The sequence below is a fragment of the Erpetoichthys calabaricus genome, chromosome 18, assembly GCF_900747795.2.
Source record: "Erpetoichthys calabaricus chromosome 18, fErpCal1.3, whole genome shotgun sequence".
NCBI classification, from domain to species: domain Eukaryota; kingdom Metazoa; phylum Chordata; class Cladistia; order Polypteriformes; family Polypteridae; genus Erpetoichthys; species Erpetoichthys calabaricus.
The window spans coordinates 74,003,910-74,022,016 of NC_041411.2; the positions used below are offsets into that span (position 1 = coordinate 74,003,910).

Consider the following 18,107-nt stretch of genomic DNA (forward strand, 5'->3'; position numbering starts at 1 on the left):
TATCATACTAGATGAAGTGTGGGGGGCTCCCGGGTCAATCAAAGAAAATGGGAGCTCAGTTACTCCATAATCAAGATTTGTCAGTCACAGCCATTGCCTCAGAGACAACTGAGCAGGATTCCATTTGAGCCATTAAAAATGAGACCTAACATACAAAGCAAGCCAAAAATACACAAGATGTTGGATGCCGCCCTCTAAAAACCACCTTTAGATTTTCTAGACCCCCCACATTGTCATCTTCCACCATAATGCCTCTTACTAAAGAAGCTGAATGCTCCCAGTTTTACAATTGCAAAGAAAAATATTCCTGTTTTAATAGAAAGAAAGAAAATGACAGACACAATTGCAAATCTTGTATGCAATGTAATTGTTTTTCTGATTGTTCATTAAATCAAACAAGATTAACAAAAAGCAAAACAATTAGAAATGTTTTAAAGCTAAAGGAAAAACAAATATGTGAGGAATAATAAAGGAAAGAGGATAAATAAGGGAGGAACCAAAATGCCTGTGAGGGAAGGTGGCAAATATGCCCCTAGGTCAGCAAATGGAAGGGCAATGTGATTTTTGAATGTTTTCTATAAAAAAAAAAATCATTAGTATAAATATGTTTTGTGATTTTTTTTTTTTTTTTGTTAAATACATATCTTTGTAAGAAAGATGTATTTCATTATTATATTAATGCATTTAATTATTAAAGCAGCTTTTGTGTGTAAGTATGCCAGAAAAGTAATGTAAATTGGGTTAGAATTAATATATAATGTACACTTGGTAGTAGAGCACAATTTTTGTGGAAATTCAGCATGCAGTGGCCCGACTTCTCATCTGCTTCTGTGCTTTATTCACATGAGAAGGTCAGGAGGCTAAGTAAGGAATAGCTACCAAGAAGCAGGCCGGCTGATTTGGTAGCCTAGTGGCTTTCCCTGATTAGAAACTGACTTTAGTCACAGACCTCTTCTGCTTGCACAGTTGCCATTTATTTAACATCTTTGTGCTTTTGTTTTTATCTTATGAATGTTTCTTTAGTGAGGACAGAGTGATTGAGTACTACAAAAAGCTGAAGGGTATCACCAGAGGACAAGCGATTGTGCAGTAAGTACACTGTTGGAGTACTTTGAATCCAGACGTTTTGGTGCAGGTCAATTTATAAATTATTACACAGCTTGGATTTATGTTGTCAGACTGAAAATGAGAAATCTTGCTTGCTACTAAGCTAGTGAGATGTAAGGAAATATTAAAGTGAGAAGGCTTAAGCACTTTTTTTTATATCTGTCTCAATACTACAAGTTAGTGGTTCTCAGACTTGGGGCCTGGGACCCCATGTAGCTGCAGGTTTTATAATCAGTGCGGCATTTTACCTTTAACTGATCTTTTTTAAATTCAGAAAGGTACAGCAGTATGATATTAACCTTTATAAAATACACATAGAAATATTCAGGTGTTTGGTAAAGCTTTAAGTGCTTACCCCTCTTTTGTTGTTTTCCTATTAATTTGCCTTTTTATGTGTAGTTTGCACCCTTAATTGTATTCTAATAATGACAATTAACAGTGAGCGGGGCAGACACTTGGGCAAAACAGCACTGAATTCCAAAAGGCTACAACTACTTCAGCGTCAGACCCATTTACATGCTCAGTAGTAAAAAATTTATTAAATAACCAGAACAGCTGGAAAAGCAGAATAAACATCGTGATGATGAAAATCTTAAAAACCATGTTTATTGAAAAAAAAAAAAAAAGATCCCCATTGCAAATACATAAATGGCTTGGTTAATTCTAATAAAATTTTACCAAGCTTAGTTTTGTAATTTCTGAATTGAACATTTAACCTGGGAAATGACCACATCTTGCTTAATAATTAATCTAGTCCAATTAAAAAGTTATGTTGATTGTAACATAATCCAGCAGCCTCATGAGGGCCCTAGGATTTAGACGGAAAACCACTGGTATAAGTGAACTGGGGATGAAAATTCTGTCACAAGTAATGGCATCACTTACGCTCCTTTCACACTAGCTCTTCAATCTGGATTTTAAGTCTTTTTTTTTCCTCAAGGCACCTACCTAAATACCTGTTCAGTTTCACAGGCATTAACCTGAATAGCTGTTTAATTTCACATTACTTGTCATGTAATCTGGGTGCTCACTAAAGAAATAACACACCACCCCAACTCTAGAACATGTATAAAAAGAAAATGCCAATAACGTGCTTCATAAATAAACTGATACCTGCTCTAATGCATATCTTCATTGCTGCCATAGTATATTTGCCTGATCTTTTTATCCAGGGCAGCCTACACATTCTGGACACTTTACAGCTGTTTTACAGTTGGAGCACAAGCAGCTTAAATGATTTGCTTAGAACCGCACAGTGAAATGAAAGCTGGAACTGAACGGGATTATTTTGGTTTAGATTTAGGTGCTATCCACTGCATCTGATATTTCTAAAATCATTTTTGATAGTCATTCACTCTATATTTTCCTAATAATTATTTGATTAAAAAGAAACTGCATGGTAAACTATAAACAAAACAAATTGCCAATTAAGTATTCAGGGTGTGGTTCACTGGAAGGCACATGAACACCTCAAGGAACAATATAATAATAAAGTCAGTTTGCAGAAGAAATGTAAATTCATATTTAAAAATTCAACCACTTAAATTTTGGGAGTAATGTTTTTTTTTTTATTTATTTTTTTTATTTTTTGAAGATATTTGACTCTGGTAGAATCTCTTCCTACTTATGGTGTTCACTATTTTGAAGTCAAGGTAAGCTTATATGAACGTTTCTTTATACATTAATGAATAAAATAATTTTACCCTTATCTTTATAAATGCATGGTGATGTGTAATTATTAAATATGTAGACATATGTATTCCCCCGATACAGCTGTCCTCATTCAAGTTGTTTTTTAAGAAGGCACTCTCTTTTTATAACATGTATTGCCTTCTGAGATCACCACTTGGACTGAATTGTTACAGATGTTTGGGACTTCAGCAAGTGGATGATTCTTCCTAACCTATTTCGAATCATGTGAGGTATATTCCCAATGTAATGACAAAAGGGGGGATTTTTAAAACCTGAATTGAGGGTAATTTAAATATGTTTTTTAGAAGAAATAATGAAATACTGTCTAATTAATTTTAACACTATCACATCTTAAGTACAGTATATTCATTGAAATTTTCACTGCTGTAACTGAAATACTTAATGAACCCATGCATCATAATCAGTCCTAGATGAATTAGTCAACACAGAGGTTCCTCAGGATACTTCAATTTAAGTCAGCGTTTATAACAAAACTTTCTAATCAATGTCATTTTGTTAAGTATTATATCTGCTATTTGTTGGTGTGAGATTGAATGAGATTTTTTTTCTTTAAACTAGGGGGCTCCGCCCCCTGCTTGCTTCGCTCGCCCGACCCCAGGTTTGGTTTACCGGATATATACAATTTAAAGTGATTGTTAGTTTTCATGGGAATTGTTACATATACATTATTTTCACTTTTATTTTAAAACTTTTGTAAAAACAATACTTTATTTCTGGCCCCGGGCGTGGTTACATCTCTTTCTCGTAGGACGTATAACACTGCTCACGTTATGAAGGGGGTGCAGCTGAACGCACACTAAGGAGATGCCTTCGGATCATCTGCTGTCTTTCTACTGCTTGTCTCGCTGCCCGATCATTTCAAAGCCTGTACAGCAGCTGTCCTTTTGCCACTTCGCGGCGGATCATCTGCGGTCACACTGCTATCAGTCTTCTGTGCTGTACTCCACCCTCCCTCAATCGGACCTAACAGTCACTTAAAACAAAAAAGGCTTCAACCTGGCTGGGATGCTACAATACTTTAGAATTTTACTGCTTTCATATTCTTTACCTTTCTCTGCATGTGTATCGTGCCATCGTTTGTTTGAACCTTTCGAATTCCACTGCCTTCACAATCTCTTATCTGCCTTTTTTTCTCTCCTACACGTTTGGGTCTCTTTTCTCCGCGCTGCTTTTTCTTCTTTGCTTAACGTATTGTCCTTATAGGCTTTATATGTGCTGAGAGCACAGGATCTTTGTGTGCTACGTGCCTTTACATGACTGAGTGTTCCATGTTCTTATTTGATATTGTTTGCGTCTCGCGAGTCTTTTAAGTGTCTTCCGAGAAGATCACGTCTCGTCGACCTGCTTTTCCTTTCCAGGATTTTTTTTTTATAATAGAGAGATATTACTTTACCTCTGATTTTTCCCTTAGTTTTAGAATTTCTATAAAAATGTTTTTTGTGGTTTTGTTTCTAAAATATCTCAAATAAGTGATTATGTCTGCAGACTCATCTAGAATTAGACATAAAATGGGCAGTGCCTTAACTACAGTAATAATGCCATCCATTTATATATTTAGAATTGCAGACTACATCTTATTCTTACCAATACTGTTCAGATATATAATATTTTCATTTATTAATTGACACATCATTGTCTGAAAACACATTTTTTTAAGCACTGAAGTAGGCTGTTTTTAGCAACTCTGCATGTTGCATATTTCTGTGAAACTACACTGCTGTTAACATATTACAGTAATCCCTCCTCCATCGCGGGGGTTGCGTTCCAGAGCCACCCGCGAAATAAGAAAATCCGCGAAGTAGAAACCATATGTTTATATGGTTATTTTTATATTGTCATGCTTGGGTCACAGATTTGCGCAGAAACACAGGAGGTTGTAGAGAGACAGGAACGTTATTCAAACACTGCAAACAAACATTTGCCTCTTAATCAATACGTGCCCTTCGTGCTTTTAAGTATGCGAAGCACCATTCAGCATGTCGTTTCAGGAAGCAGCTGCACAAAAGATAGCAACGTGAAGATAATCTTTCAGCATTTTTAGACGAGCGTCCATATCGTCTAGGTGTGCGAACAGCCCCCCTGCTCAATCCCCCTACGTCAGGATCAGAGAAAGTCAGCGCAAGAGACAGAGAAAAGTAACCTGGGTAGCTTCTCAGCCATCTGCCAATAGCGTCCCTTGTATGAAATCAACTGGGCAAACCAACTGAGGAAGCATGTACCAGAAATTAAAAGACCCATTGTCCTCAGAAACCCGCGAAGCAGCGAAAAATCCACGATATATATTTAAATATGCTTACATATAAAATCCGCGATGTAGTGAAGCCACGAAAGGTGAAGCGCGATATAGCGAGGGATTACTGTAATCTATAGTATGATGGTTCTGTTTCAAAGTAGCACGTTGTTTGGAGTAATGAGAGTATCTACCATTGTGGAAATTTCCTAAAGTTAGCTTTTTTATGTAGCATTGCAGTGACTGCAAGCCATTAGTAAATTAATGGAAAATCAATACACTAATAAATTTCGTATTTTTCCATCTACAGGACAAACAAGGGATACCATGGTGGCTTGGAATTAGTTACAAAGGAATAGGACAGTATGACTTACAAGACAAAGTTAAACCAAGAAAGGTAAAGAAACCCCAACATTTATGTGAAACTATGCATTTGGAGTCAAAATGGCTTGCTTAGTGGTCACCAGTCATGAATTTTCAGAGCCTCAAACAGAAAGTTCATCGCTGTTATTTCAATAACTAGTAGGAATTCTTCCTGAAAAACTAATTGTTGTGATGGTGCCTCACAACGGTTGTGTTCTTAGTGTAAAGAAAGCAAAGAACAACGATAAAGGTTTGGGATATATAGTAGTCACTGCAAGGGACAAGATGCGTAAATACTCCACTGAGTAGTCAAGAAAGACTGAGTCACAAGACAGGACTGAATGCAGAGCAGAGGCAGTGAGTTTTTGTAGCTGTGGGAGAGGAAGAGGCGGGTCATCAAATGTGCACGCCTGGGAGGCAGCAGGGGGGGGGTCTAGTCAATGCTGAAACTCCAGTATGCGGGGCTAATCACGTGCAGTGATGCCTCTTCTCCCTCCTTGCAGGAACAAGTAAGACCTAGTCCACTTCCTCTTCCGGCTGTAGACCACACCCTCTGACGACCCCCAACCCCTCCACCTTTTCAATCGGGCCCCTTTGTTGGTTTGAGTGTGGGCGAGTGGGCCCAATGATGGACTGGCAGGCAGTTTTAGAGCTGTTTTTAGGCTTTTCTTTCTCCAAGTGCTGGCAGGATAGGCTCCAGGCCCAACAATCTTGAATTGGGTTATGTGGGTTGGATAATGTTAAGTCATGTTGTGTAATTGCACTATACTTTCCTACTCATGAAATGCATCAGGTTTATTTTTGCTGTAGAAAAAGAAATAACTTAAAAGTGGTTTGTCTGTTAAGTCTATCATTAAAGGGATATATTACACTTTAATGTGGTGCCTATGTTTTCAGGGTTTACACATTTTTTAACATTCATTTAAATTCCAAGTAAACTGGTGATTTTTTTTTTCGTTCAGTATATTTAGATTTAATACTAGATTTAGAAGTAGTTATTATCTTTGGATCTGTGACACTTGGTGTTAATGTTGATTACTTTTTCAGCATGTCTTCTCCATTATTCATGTGTTTTTATGATTTGATGCTGTGGTCTGAGATTTCTGTGTTTCAATTTAAGTGTCATAGATTGATTATTTATATTTTACCCTTAACTAAAAAAAAAACTTCACTTCAACATATTGAATTTACAAAGAAAAAAGCAGTTCCTGTCGTGTTGACAGCAAGAGATGCACCCAGTTGCACTGATTTTTCTGTTCTTTTCTCGTTTAAGTGTATTAGCAAAAAGACTTGCTCTTCAGGGCTAGACATATTGCCTTTTGTTTGATTCTGTTAATTGTGCATATCTTTGCATGTTTTTTTTTCTCAGCCCCTTTTGCAAGAAGCTTAAATAATAACACAAGTTTCATTTTTCTTTCTCTTGTACATCTTGGGTGATTTTTGTATGCCTTTTTTAAACTTTATGGTCAGGACTGAATAAGTTGTTGTTTGTTTACATTTTCTCTGTTATTTGGTGATCACTGCCATTTTGTGTGCCTGTCTTCAGCTTTGTCACTATTTTAGAGAGTATGTTTGCTACAATGCTGTGTTGTTAGGCACCTTCTGTACTCCTAGAATTGTCATGTGGTTAGTTAGGAGCATGAACATTGCTGAAAAATGAAGGAATGACTTTCTGTTCGGTTTATTTTTTGTTTGGATTATCGTTATGACTTTGGTTTTGTTTAACAATTTCGATTTTAAGTGATCTGCCAAATGTCTGTCTGTCTCTAGTGTATGTGAACTTGGCAGCAACTTACTGTCCCACTGCAGTGTCCCTAAAGCTCTGCCACTTCCATCTGTGACGTTTTATGGAAAGTTCTGGATTGTCATGACACCTTTTCACTTTGGAAATGCCTGAGACATATGATAGAAGAACACCACAGAGCAGACTTTTTCCTTCCCTCTGTATGCCATTTTTATTAGTTTACCTTGGATGCCACACAGTTTTATTTGAGAAACCCTAATGGATTGAAAGAGTGATATTTCACTGCTCTGGTTTTGCTTCACAGTCTACTTGCTAAATGTCTGCCTTTTGAGTTATTGCATTCCCTCATGTAGGAGTAATGGAAACTCTTCCTAATGAAAACTACTACTATTCAGTCACCCTACGCGGATGTTGTGCAGTACAGAATCATTTAAAAATAATGTTAGACCAAAATACATACCCTGCTAAAATATACAGTATACCCTAGTAAAAGTTACATACCAACACAAAGACGACAGAAACAGGGCTGCCTGATGCAGTGACTGACCATGAGCTCCTCTCCAGCTGTTTTTTATCCTGTCATCTTCAACTATTACTTGCGCAAGATGTTGACGCACAGTTTGGCAGAAAAATTCGTATTGTCTCAGAATCTCTTTGTTTACTGAAAATTCCCCTGACCGATGTCAAACTTAAATAAACTATGATAGATTCTCATGAACATATAATAACAATGCATTCAGTGCGCTCTTGGTCCAAGTTTGGTCCTTGGGGAGTTGGAGCCCACCCTGGCAGTACTGGTCATTTACAAAATGAGCCCTGCACACTGTAACAAATGATTCTTATATCAATGAAGAGTCTAAAATAACATAACATTGTCTGACCCACTTGATCTGGTTCAGCGTTGGGTGGGGACAAAGCCTATCCAGACAGTCTTAGCCACAAAGCAGGAAGCTTTCCCATAAACAACAATGAATAGATATTTCCAAAGTAGAGACAAACTGGACATGTGCCTGATAGAACAAAATTAAGTTGCCTTGCCCCACTTGTAATTTTTAACCTCAAATGTACTAATTCAGCTATGCTGATTTATTAAAAACATTTTTATTTGCATACCTAGGTTTCTCAGTTCTGATACTGTGCTGTGTCTGTAATGGTGACTCTTTCCAGCCAACATTAATTTGACTCCTACCTTAATTAACTTGACGTGTTTTTATTTCTCAGTGACCATTTTATTGTGTTAATGCAGAAGTTCCAAATTGGTCTTTTAAATGCTTGTATAGGAATGTAGTAAGCATTTGTGCATTAACCCAGGGATACCATTATTTTCTTTTACCGTGTTTTCATTATTTTGGCTCCTTTGTTTGTTACACATTTAAAAGTTTACTTGTAAACTAGTGAGTGAAGTGGAGTCTCACTTTTATCATTCAGTGCTATTTGCATCCATGTCTGTTCCATTCTTTTATGGTCATCGTTTAGATATAGTTAGAAGCAAACTCAATAGGAGATGTTAGTTGAAAAGACAATAACAAAAGAAATGTAAGGATTGCAAACCCTGGGAAAAAAAGCAATTGTGTCACACTGCCACACCCTTGTTAATAGAATAAGACCAGAAAAATGTCAGAATATTAAACAATTAGATCACTTAAGCATGACTCACGGATTGTGATACTGGCTTAAGTAAAAACCTGCAGCCAGAAGTCTGCTCCAAAACTGATTTTTGAAAATCACCAAGTTAGAATATATGATGTTATTTTTATTTATGAAAAAATGCAAGTATGCGTTTCTGCTTAATAAAAGTTAGGTTTATCCATGAGTGAGAGGAAGACAATCTCTTCTGAGCACAGGGTGTTTGTGGATCAGTGATTACGGATTAGGTCGATTTAGGGTGATAGAGAAACATTTTAGGGATCAGTGGATAAACAGATCAATTAAGAAAATTGTTGTGCAGTATTTGATCTAAAATGTCAGCCCTAAAGTAGAAGCACAAGTTTCAGCAGCATTCTTCCATGTTACGTGACCGCCTCTAGACCAGAGTGCCTTGTGCAGATATCTGAGACTCTTGTGAGTGCGTGTCACACTAACCTGTTTGACTTGTTTCTCAGAGTGAGCTCTGTAAACCAGTTTTTCAAACAAGAGGGGAAGGACGCTAGAGAAGAGTGAATACTCTGCAACAATTGCATTTCTTCACTCTTGCTATTTCACGGACGTGTCTGTCAGTATCGAAGGAGTGCACTTTGTCCCTACTTTCTTTTTTGTGACAAGGAAGCTATCTGTGATGTCATTAGAAGAAGGCAGAAGGTTGGGCAAGTCTATGAAACTATTGCCACACCTCTAGTCTAGAAACCAGACACAAGGAGGAAGTGTTCAATTATATTTAATTTATAAGAAGTAAATGGAGTGTGGATATGCATGCTGCAGTTTTCATTTAACGATTTTACAAGGGTAAAAGAAGGCAGTCTGGAACCAGCAGTGATGGGTGAGTCTTTGAGATCCATATGTATTGATAACCAGTGAATACAGGTTGTTTATTGCCTGTAGAATATGTAGATGTAAAATGTAGAAAAATGTATTCTACATTTTCGTAGAATAATATTTTAGTAGTAATCACAGTTGTATGGTTTGATCTAATTGTTGTCAGGATTTGCTTTCTTAATAGACTACAATGTGAATTAGATGCTTGAAAGCTAAATAGGTTTTAAGGTGCTTTTGTTGGCCAGGGTAGAGTGAGTTTTTATTTATTCTTTTTGTTTGTGTGTACTTTCGGTTCAGACTCTTAATCAGTTCAGCAATGTGCTGACAAATTAAGAGCATTAATTGGTTATTGGTTCAGTCATGTATGGACTACTACAAAAAATAACCAGTTACTCCAGAAATTCTTTATTTGATGAATGGTGCTCACTAAGCAATGATTCTGTCTGTTTTATACTTTTAAGGTTGGGTTTGCACGTTTACAGTATAAAGAGACATTCTTTGTATTGTTGCTAATTTGTTATAAATGGTGCAGCGCGTACTTTGTGACTGACAGGTATTACTAAGCCTTCTGCTTTGGCGTCTCCTTTGCTTAGATCCATATTGTGAATATTCTATTTGCAAGAGGCTCATAGTTCAACAGAAAATACCAGTAGACTTCATATAATCCCTGCCCAATACTCTTGATTTCAACAAGCAGTAACTTGGATCTTTCCAGTCCTCTCTGTTGCACGTTTACAAGCCTATCAGCCCTGCACAGCCATGTCAGTACAGTTAGGGAAATGAGTATTGAATGAGTAAACTTTTTTTTCCCAGTAAATATATTTTCAGAGGCTGTTCACATGACATTTTCACCAGACATTGGTATTAAATCAAGAAATCCACAAATATATCCCTTTCTTATTTCTATTTGTCTGTTTTATTTCATTCTGTCTGTTACATGTTATTAGATGCAACTGAGAAGGCAAATTTCATGTTTTCCTGTGTAAACATGACTAAATAAAGAAACCTAACCTAACCTAAACCTAACCTAAATATAAAGAATTGATAATATTAAAGGCCATAAATAAAGGTACTATTGTTGAATTGTGCTTTGTACTTGTAATATTTCTATTGCACTATTATATTGAGGATTACTTGTGTTCTGTTATGTGTACATTGTATTGTATTAACCCCTTTTTTTGACACCCATTACATGCCCAAACTACCTGGAAAGGGGTCTCTCTTTGAACTGCCTTTCCCAAAGTTTCTTCCATTTTTTCCCTACAAGGGTTTTTTGGGAGTTTTGTCTTGTCTTCTTAGAGAGTCAAGGCTGGGGGGCAGTCAAAAGGCAGAGCCTGTTAAAAACCATTGCGGCACTTTTGTGTGATTTTGGGTTATACAAAAATAAATTGTATTGTATGTATAATAAAGTGGAATAACACAGGGAAAGGGAAAAAGTATTGAAGACTAAGAAAAAGCAGTACACCTAGGCAAAAGGCAAGTAAACAGATGAAATCCATAGTAGTTAGAAAGTAATTCAACCTCCTGTCTGTGCAAATTGATATTGGCTGAGTTAGTACATATTGATGGACTATAAAAAGGTGTTTTGCTACCAAGGCGTCATACATGAAACATCTCATTATGGGCAAAACCAAAGAGCTCTCCCAAGACCTTCACAACCTGATTGTTGCAGTCCATCTTAATGGAACTGGTTACAGGAATATTTCAAAACTTCTGAATCTTTCAGTAAGCGCTACTGGGGCCGTTATCCACAAGTGGAAGGAACATCACTCCATCATGAACTGGACATACACAGGACCTTGCAAAATTATTGTCCAGGGAGTGTCAGAAGGATAGTCAGAAGAGTAGCCCAATAGCCAAGGACCCTTCAAAAAGAGCTCCAGAAAGACATGGAGGTAGCAGATACAATTGTTACAGAGAAAACAATTGGCAATGCCCTCGACTGGCATAGCCTCTACCAGCACTCATCCTATAAGACTCCATTACTGAAGAAAAGGCATGTTGAAGCTTATGTGAAGTTTGCTACATAACATTTGGACAAGCCTATGAAATAATGATACTGAATTTGTTGCTATCATACTACACGCCATGTTTGGAGAAGAAATGGCACTGCACATTACACGAAAAAACACTGTACCAACAGTGAAGTTTGCAGGAGGAATCACCATGGTGCGGGGCTGTTCCTCATCTCTGGTACTGGTAGTCTTCATGTAATTGAAGGTGCGATAAAGTGGGGCCAGGTACCGAGAGATTCTTAAAATGAAGCTGCTGCCATCCACCAGGATGATGAGAATGAGACATAGGTAGACCTCGTAGCAGGACAACGATCCAGAACATAAAGCGAGGGAAACTCTCGATTGGTTTCAGAGAAAGAAAATCAATTGTTAGAATGTCCAAGTTAATCACCTGACTTAAGTTCAATGGAATATTTCTGGAAATAACTAAAGATCAGGGTTCACAAGAGGCCACCCTAGGGAATCTTCAGTATTTAAAGACAGTCATTTTAGAAGAATGGGTCAAAGTCACACACAAGCATTGCTGGCAGCTGGTCTCTTTGTACAGGAAGTGTCTTAAAGCTGTCGTTACAAACAAAGGTTTCTCCACTAAGTATTAAATTAAATGAGAATTTGTTGCTACAAACTTTTTTTTTTGATTTGATATACTATATTAATCCCCATGGGGAAATTGTCTTGTACATGACCTTTGGGGGTCAGAGTGCAGAGCCTCCAGTGTCCCTGGAGCAATTTTCAGGTTAAGGGCCCCTGCTCAGTGGAAATAATCCCTTATGGCAGTAATGGGATTTGAATCTGTAACCTTCCAGATACCAGCAGAGATCCTTAGCCACAAAGCCACAACGGAGGCCATGTTGGGTTATTTGTTGCTCTGTAGGTTCAACAAACCACTCTCAATCATCATGCCATATAACCCTACAGTGATGACTGAAAAGCTTATAGTGCAGTATTGTATTCAAAAGGTGATTCAACGACATCTGCTTTCTCTTGTTCATTCTGTCTCTGGCTACTCATTTGATAAACAATTCCTTTTGTCCTTAATGTGCTTCTGATATCTCCAGTATCTTGTTCTCCTTGTTTGTAGTTTAGTTCTCGCTACAGATAGTCAGCTTTTGAACTGATGGGTATGTTCTGTTTTCTTGCTTGCTTTCTTAGCTCAGGGTTGCTAGGAGTTGTGCCTTCTCTGACAGCATTGGGCATAAGTTGGACTTTAGATGTGATGCCAGACTATTGCAAGGCCAAACTCATACCCACACCCTCCCATATGCATTCATATTGGATCACTACAAAGCTAGCCTGACAACCACATCTTTGGAATATGGGGAGGCGGGTGGAGGGAACCAAAGTACTCAGAAGTAATTCCACATAGATACATGGAGTAAATGCCAAGACGGTGTCCGGAATGATATTTGAATCGATGGCTTTGCAGCCTTGAGGTAGCAGTGCTAATCATTGTGCCTCTGTGCTGCCAGTGCCGCTTATTCAATTTTTTTGGCTCTAGAATGATCTGATTTCTGTTTGTATGTGGTGATAAAAAAATTGCCATTTTGTCTTTGGGAATAGCTACTCTTGTTCTTCCTACTTCAACATCCATGACTCTTAAATGTATAATACTCCCCTCTAGACTGCACAAGGGTTCTTGTTCACACAGTTAGTCTGATACACAATTGTACTTACTATATTTGTTGAGTACATCTTTATCCATTGCATTTCCATTGAAGTGATCTCTTAGGCATTCACAAGATGTGAACTCCTGTAAATCATTTAGAATAGAAAAATGCTGCTTTTGTTTTTTTTTTTAAGCTGGTGCTGTTTATTGGAATAAGCTTTCAAATTCAACATATATTTTCTAGTGCCAATAATAAGGTATACTGTATGTGAACAAGTCAAATTTGCTCATCAAACTGTTTTCTCTGGTGTACTGTGATGCTTTATATATACACTAAATAAACTTGGGCGCTCAGTGTCAGCGTCACTCAGAGTAGCAAGTCTTTTTTTTTTTTCAGGCAAAAGGTAATTGCTATAAGCCTTTAAACATTTTCTCTCCTCAGTAACGTTTGTTAGCATTTATGTTGACACCCAAATGAGACCTGTGCTGGCATAAGGACTTATTTGCTCTGGTTATGGCCAGTGTCCCTTTGCTATACTGTATTCATATCTGCAGCAACTGATAGAAGTGGAGGTCCATAGATGTTTCTTAAATTTTCAGTGAGTATGTATGACTCTAAGGCTGACCATGGCTCGGAGAGCAATGACTTGTTGAATTTTGGTCTGATAGGCAAATAAGAATTTTACTGGACTTTCCTTGAGGGTGATTTGTTTTTTTTTTTCCACCTCATCATGGCACCTTCTGTTCCCTAAAGTGAAAGAAAGTATGCTGTGCCTTCATTTGTGCACCCTCCTGCATCTTTTATTATGCTTTGCCTAATTTCCTCTTTGCTTTTGTTCTCTTCTATGAAAATTCATGACATTTGTGTTTCACATTGATATTCAAGTTGTACTGCTTGCCTGCAGAGTTGTATTTATTCACAGATATTTGTTTTCTATTCTCTGAGCATTACTTCATGGCTCTTTTGTAAGAGTCTTTATAAATGTAGTTGTGAGGCCGTTGCATAGTTGTGTTTTTCTTGCTAGTTTTATGCTGTAAATATTAGTAGTACTAGGATGTTGTACCATTTTAGCCATTATGGATGTACTGAAAAGTTAAATTAAAATGATATCTTTTATTGGCTAACTAGAAAGATTACAATATGCAAGCTTTCGAGGCAACTCAGGCCCTTACCTGAAGAAGGGGCCTGAGTTGCCTCGAAAGCTTGCATATTGTAATATTTCTCGTTGGCCAATAAAAGGTATCATTTTGCTTTAACTTCTTACTGTAAATATTAGGAAACTGCTTTTTATTGTGCATTTTGTCTTGTAGTTATGTATTATCACAGTCATTTTTATTGACACACTGTACTGGAATGTATGTTTTTACACATACTGCCAGTATTTAGATTACTAACTGCAGCCTTGTGGGTACGTATATATATCTCCAGTTGCACAGGCACTTGGGTTACTGCTGGCAGAGAACTGGTCTAAGGCGCAGAGTGTCCTGCAAATTCTGATGAACAGACAGGTCTTGCATTTGGCTGTTTATAAACAAATTTGCTTGTTGTATAATTACAATTATTGGACTGTAAAGATCTGTTTTATTTGTATTCTCATTAAATATATACAGTATGCTTTTCTCTCCACCATATTCATTCCTACTGCAATATACAGGACATGATATGTTATACTTTCAAGATGAAAAAATCAGTTTATAGTGATTTACCCTACACTTCTGCCAAGGAAAAGTACATAAAGTATAGAATGTCATTTGTGAAGTTACTTGTACATTGAAATGTATGCTCCTCATGCTTTTTAGGTTTTATAAACAGTGTCTTTAATGTATGTCTTTTGAGGATTAACAACAAACATGTCCATCATAAAAGTCACAATGAGGCTGAACCTGGGCTTAGTTTTTAATTTGCTGCTTTTACTCCCCACCCACAGTTATTCCAATGGAAGCAGCTAGAGAACTTATATTTTCGTGAGAAGAAATTTGCTGTTGAAGTCAATGAACCTCATAGGTGAGTTGAGACGGAACTTGGATTTAAATAATAATTCACGCTAAGAAGCCAGCAGTGTACATGTAACAAAAGCATATAAAGCTGTGTGAAAGTAAACTAAATGTAAAATGTATTTCATTTTTCCCTACATCCAAAAATGTGTTCATTCAATAAATTGTATTTTTGTAAGGAGGGAAATCTCTATTTTCGCTCAGATCATTTCTTTGGTTTTATGCACAGCATTAAGAGTTCAAGCAAAGAAAGTGGTGAGCAGAGAGTCATTCATTAGTGTGAAGGAATTATTATAGAAGTCCAATTTCAGTTTTAATTTAAATACTGTTTTTTTTTCTCTTTTAAAAATAGTGTTTTAGGTGTTATATGTTTTTGCCTTTTCAGAAGAGTATATATTGTTAACAGTTGTTTGTACAGTCACTACTATTTTTTTTTCTGGTAAAAAGAGTGAATCTTTTTTTTTTTTTGGTTTGTTTGTTTGGGTGGATCATTGGAAATAGTCATCAACTATCCCTTTGTTTTACTGAAATATTTGTTAACAGAGGAACAATTTCAAAGCGTGCCTTTGGACAGACTGGATTTGTGATTTACACATGGTATGCAAGCCATTCCTTGATTAAGACCATCTGGGTTATGGCAATTAGTCAACATCAGTTTTACTTGGATCGAAAACAGAGTAAAGTAAGTCATACTTCCTACACTCTTGCTTATCTTTTTTTAATAATTTTTAGTAAATGTTTCTAGTACTAGGGTGTTGTACCATGTTAGCCATTATGAATGTAGTGAAAAGTCAAGCAAAATGACACCTTTTATTGGCTAAATAAAAAGATTACAATATGCAAGCTTTCAAGGCAACTCAGTCGCCTGCCTGAAGAAGGGTCCTAAGTTGCCTCGATAGCTTGCATATTGTAATCTTTTTATTTAGCCAATAAAAGGTGTCATTTTGCTTGACTTTTCATTACATTAGTAAATGTTTTAAAATTTAAGTATATGCAGATTTTTTTTAGTTTAAAAATGTAATGCATGAAAGTTCAGTCTACATAAATGTAAACTAAACTTCCTTCAGAAAAATATGCCTGCATTGTCCTGTTTTTTAATTATTGTGTGTCGTTATTTTTGCTTCTGTGTTTAGAGTTGGCAGTGTAATTTAATACAAAAAAGTTTCACCAGAGTAGTAGTCCTGTTTCTTGAGAAGTAGCACTGGAGGTTAGCACAGCCAGGTATTCAAATAGTTAGGTTTGCACAACAGATTACTTCTTTATTGCCACACCTTAGGTTTTGCAACAAAAAGGGCGCTTCTCCTATCACTATAACACTTCAAGAATGTCTCTGGCTCATTGTTACTTGTACAAATAATCAGATGAGCTTGATAAAAGCCTTAATTGTTGGTGTTTGTGAGACCAGGTATTCAGCCAAATATATTGGAGCCTTTTTGAGATAAACGTGTGAAGGTGAGACTTTCCAGGCAGTGAAGCTTGTAAGAAGGTTTTGGAAACTAACATAAAGCATAAGGGAGTCCTAGAGACCCAACACCAAAGGAGGTCTGGTTATGTGACAAGGCATCATCAACGTTAAAATGGACACTTTTGAACATTCACAGAGATGAGACAGATCCATGAATTGCCAGGTAACAACTTGGACCTTGGGTTGACATTATGCAGCAGTGATACTGTATTCATGCTACACATTGTTAATTTCTATAGGCATGGTATAGGCTCACTTCCACAAATTGTCTTTGCTTCTCTTTCACAGCACAGACAGCAGTGAGCAGTGTCTATATACAGTAGAATTACAGTATATGGTATATTGTAGAGTTTTTTTTGTTTTTTTTTCTGGGCTGCTTCCTAAGGTCAGTTTGACAACATTTCATGTACTATTTTGCTGTGGGTAACTGCCTGGTTATACAGGTTGCCATTTAGCAGGAATGTCTGTGTGTAACATCAACTCCCTTCCCTGGCCTGATATTCTAACCGGCCTGTCTCCAGTAAACCATATGTGGGACATTCTGTGATGTCAACAGTTCACTTCTAGCCCTCTTCTGATCATTCCTCTCTGGATGATCAGTTGCACAATGTTTGACTGGATGTAGTACAGGACGCGGTCAACATGTAAATGACTCTGTGCCTCAGGTCATTGCAGCTTGTATCTCCAACCAAGTATATTTTCCCTTATATTAACAATCACTGTGTCTATCATTTTCTTGTGTTTGGTTTTGGAATCCATTCCTTTTGTGTATACTAATTTTTATTTAATGGTGGTGCTACTTCTGGGTATAATTTTTGTCACAGAGTGTTACTGTAAAAGAGAGACATCTACAAGTTGAGGAAAAATAGACTATGGAGCATGGCCCAGACACAGACAGGCGGACACCAATAGTTCACCAAACACACGTTTATTATACATAATAACGTTATGTTTTGTAATAACTATTTACAATTAGTGCACACTCATCCCCATACTTCCCCAAAGTCCAGGCCTTTCTTCACACTGCCTTCCTCAGGTCCGCCTCCACTCCACTCCTCCTAAACACTGTCTTTCTCCACTCCCGACTCCAGCCATTGAATGGAGGGAGGCTGCCCCTTTTATATCCACCGGATGTGCTCCAGGTACCTCCCAATGAGTGACTGCCGGCACTCCCCGGTGTGGCACAAGTGCCAGCTGTGCACCCAGAAGCACTCCAGGTGTCCCTGGTCTTCTTCCCCCCAGCACTTCCAGGTGTGGCGGAAGTGCTGAGGGCCAGGGCTCCCTAGGCATCTGGGTGCCCCCTGGCGGGGACCACAGGGCCCCTACAGGTTTGAGCTTCCAAGCTCTGTTCCCGTGGTCCCCATACCATCCAGGGTGGCTGCCCTCTCGTGGTCCGG

General features: G+C 37.5%; 1 protein-coding gene across 5 annotated transcripts in view; it reads left to right on the forward strand.

Annotated features, from left to right (window-relative positions):
- The window catches only part of LOC114668990 (FERM domain-containing protein 4B-like), a 154,774-nt gene that overhangs the window by 107,939 nt on the left and 28,728 nt on the right, over window positions 1-18,107 (forward strand). For all 5 annotated transcript variants that reach the window (XM_028825056.2, XM_028825055.2, XM_028825054.2 and 2 more), the window contains 5 exons: window positions 1,024-1,089; window positions 2,702-2,759; window positions 5,361-5,447; window positions 15,179-15,255; window positions 15,789-15,927. In XM_028825056.2, coding sequence (XP_028680889.1) covers window positions 1,024-1,089; window positions 2,702-2,759; window positions 5,361-5,447; window positions 15,179-15,255; window positions 15,789-15,927 — 427 coding nt within the window. The remainder of the gene's footprint in view (window positions 1-1,023; window positions 1,090-2,701; window positions 2,760-5,360; window positions 5,448-15,178; window positions 15,256-15,788; window positions 15,928-18,107) is intronic.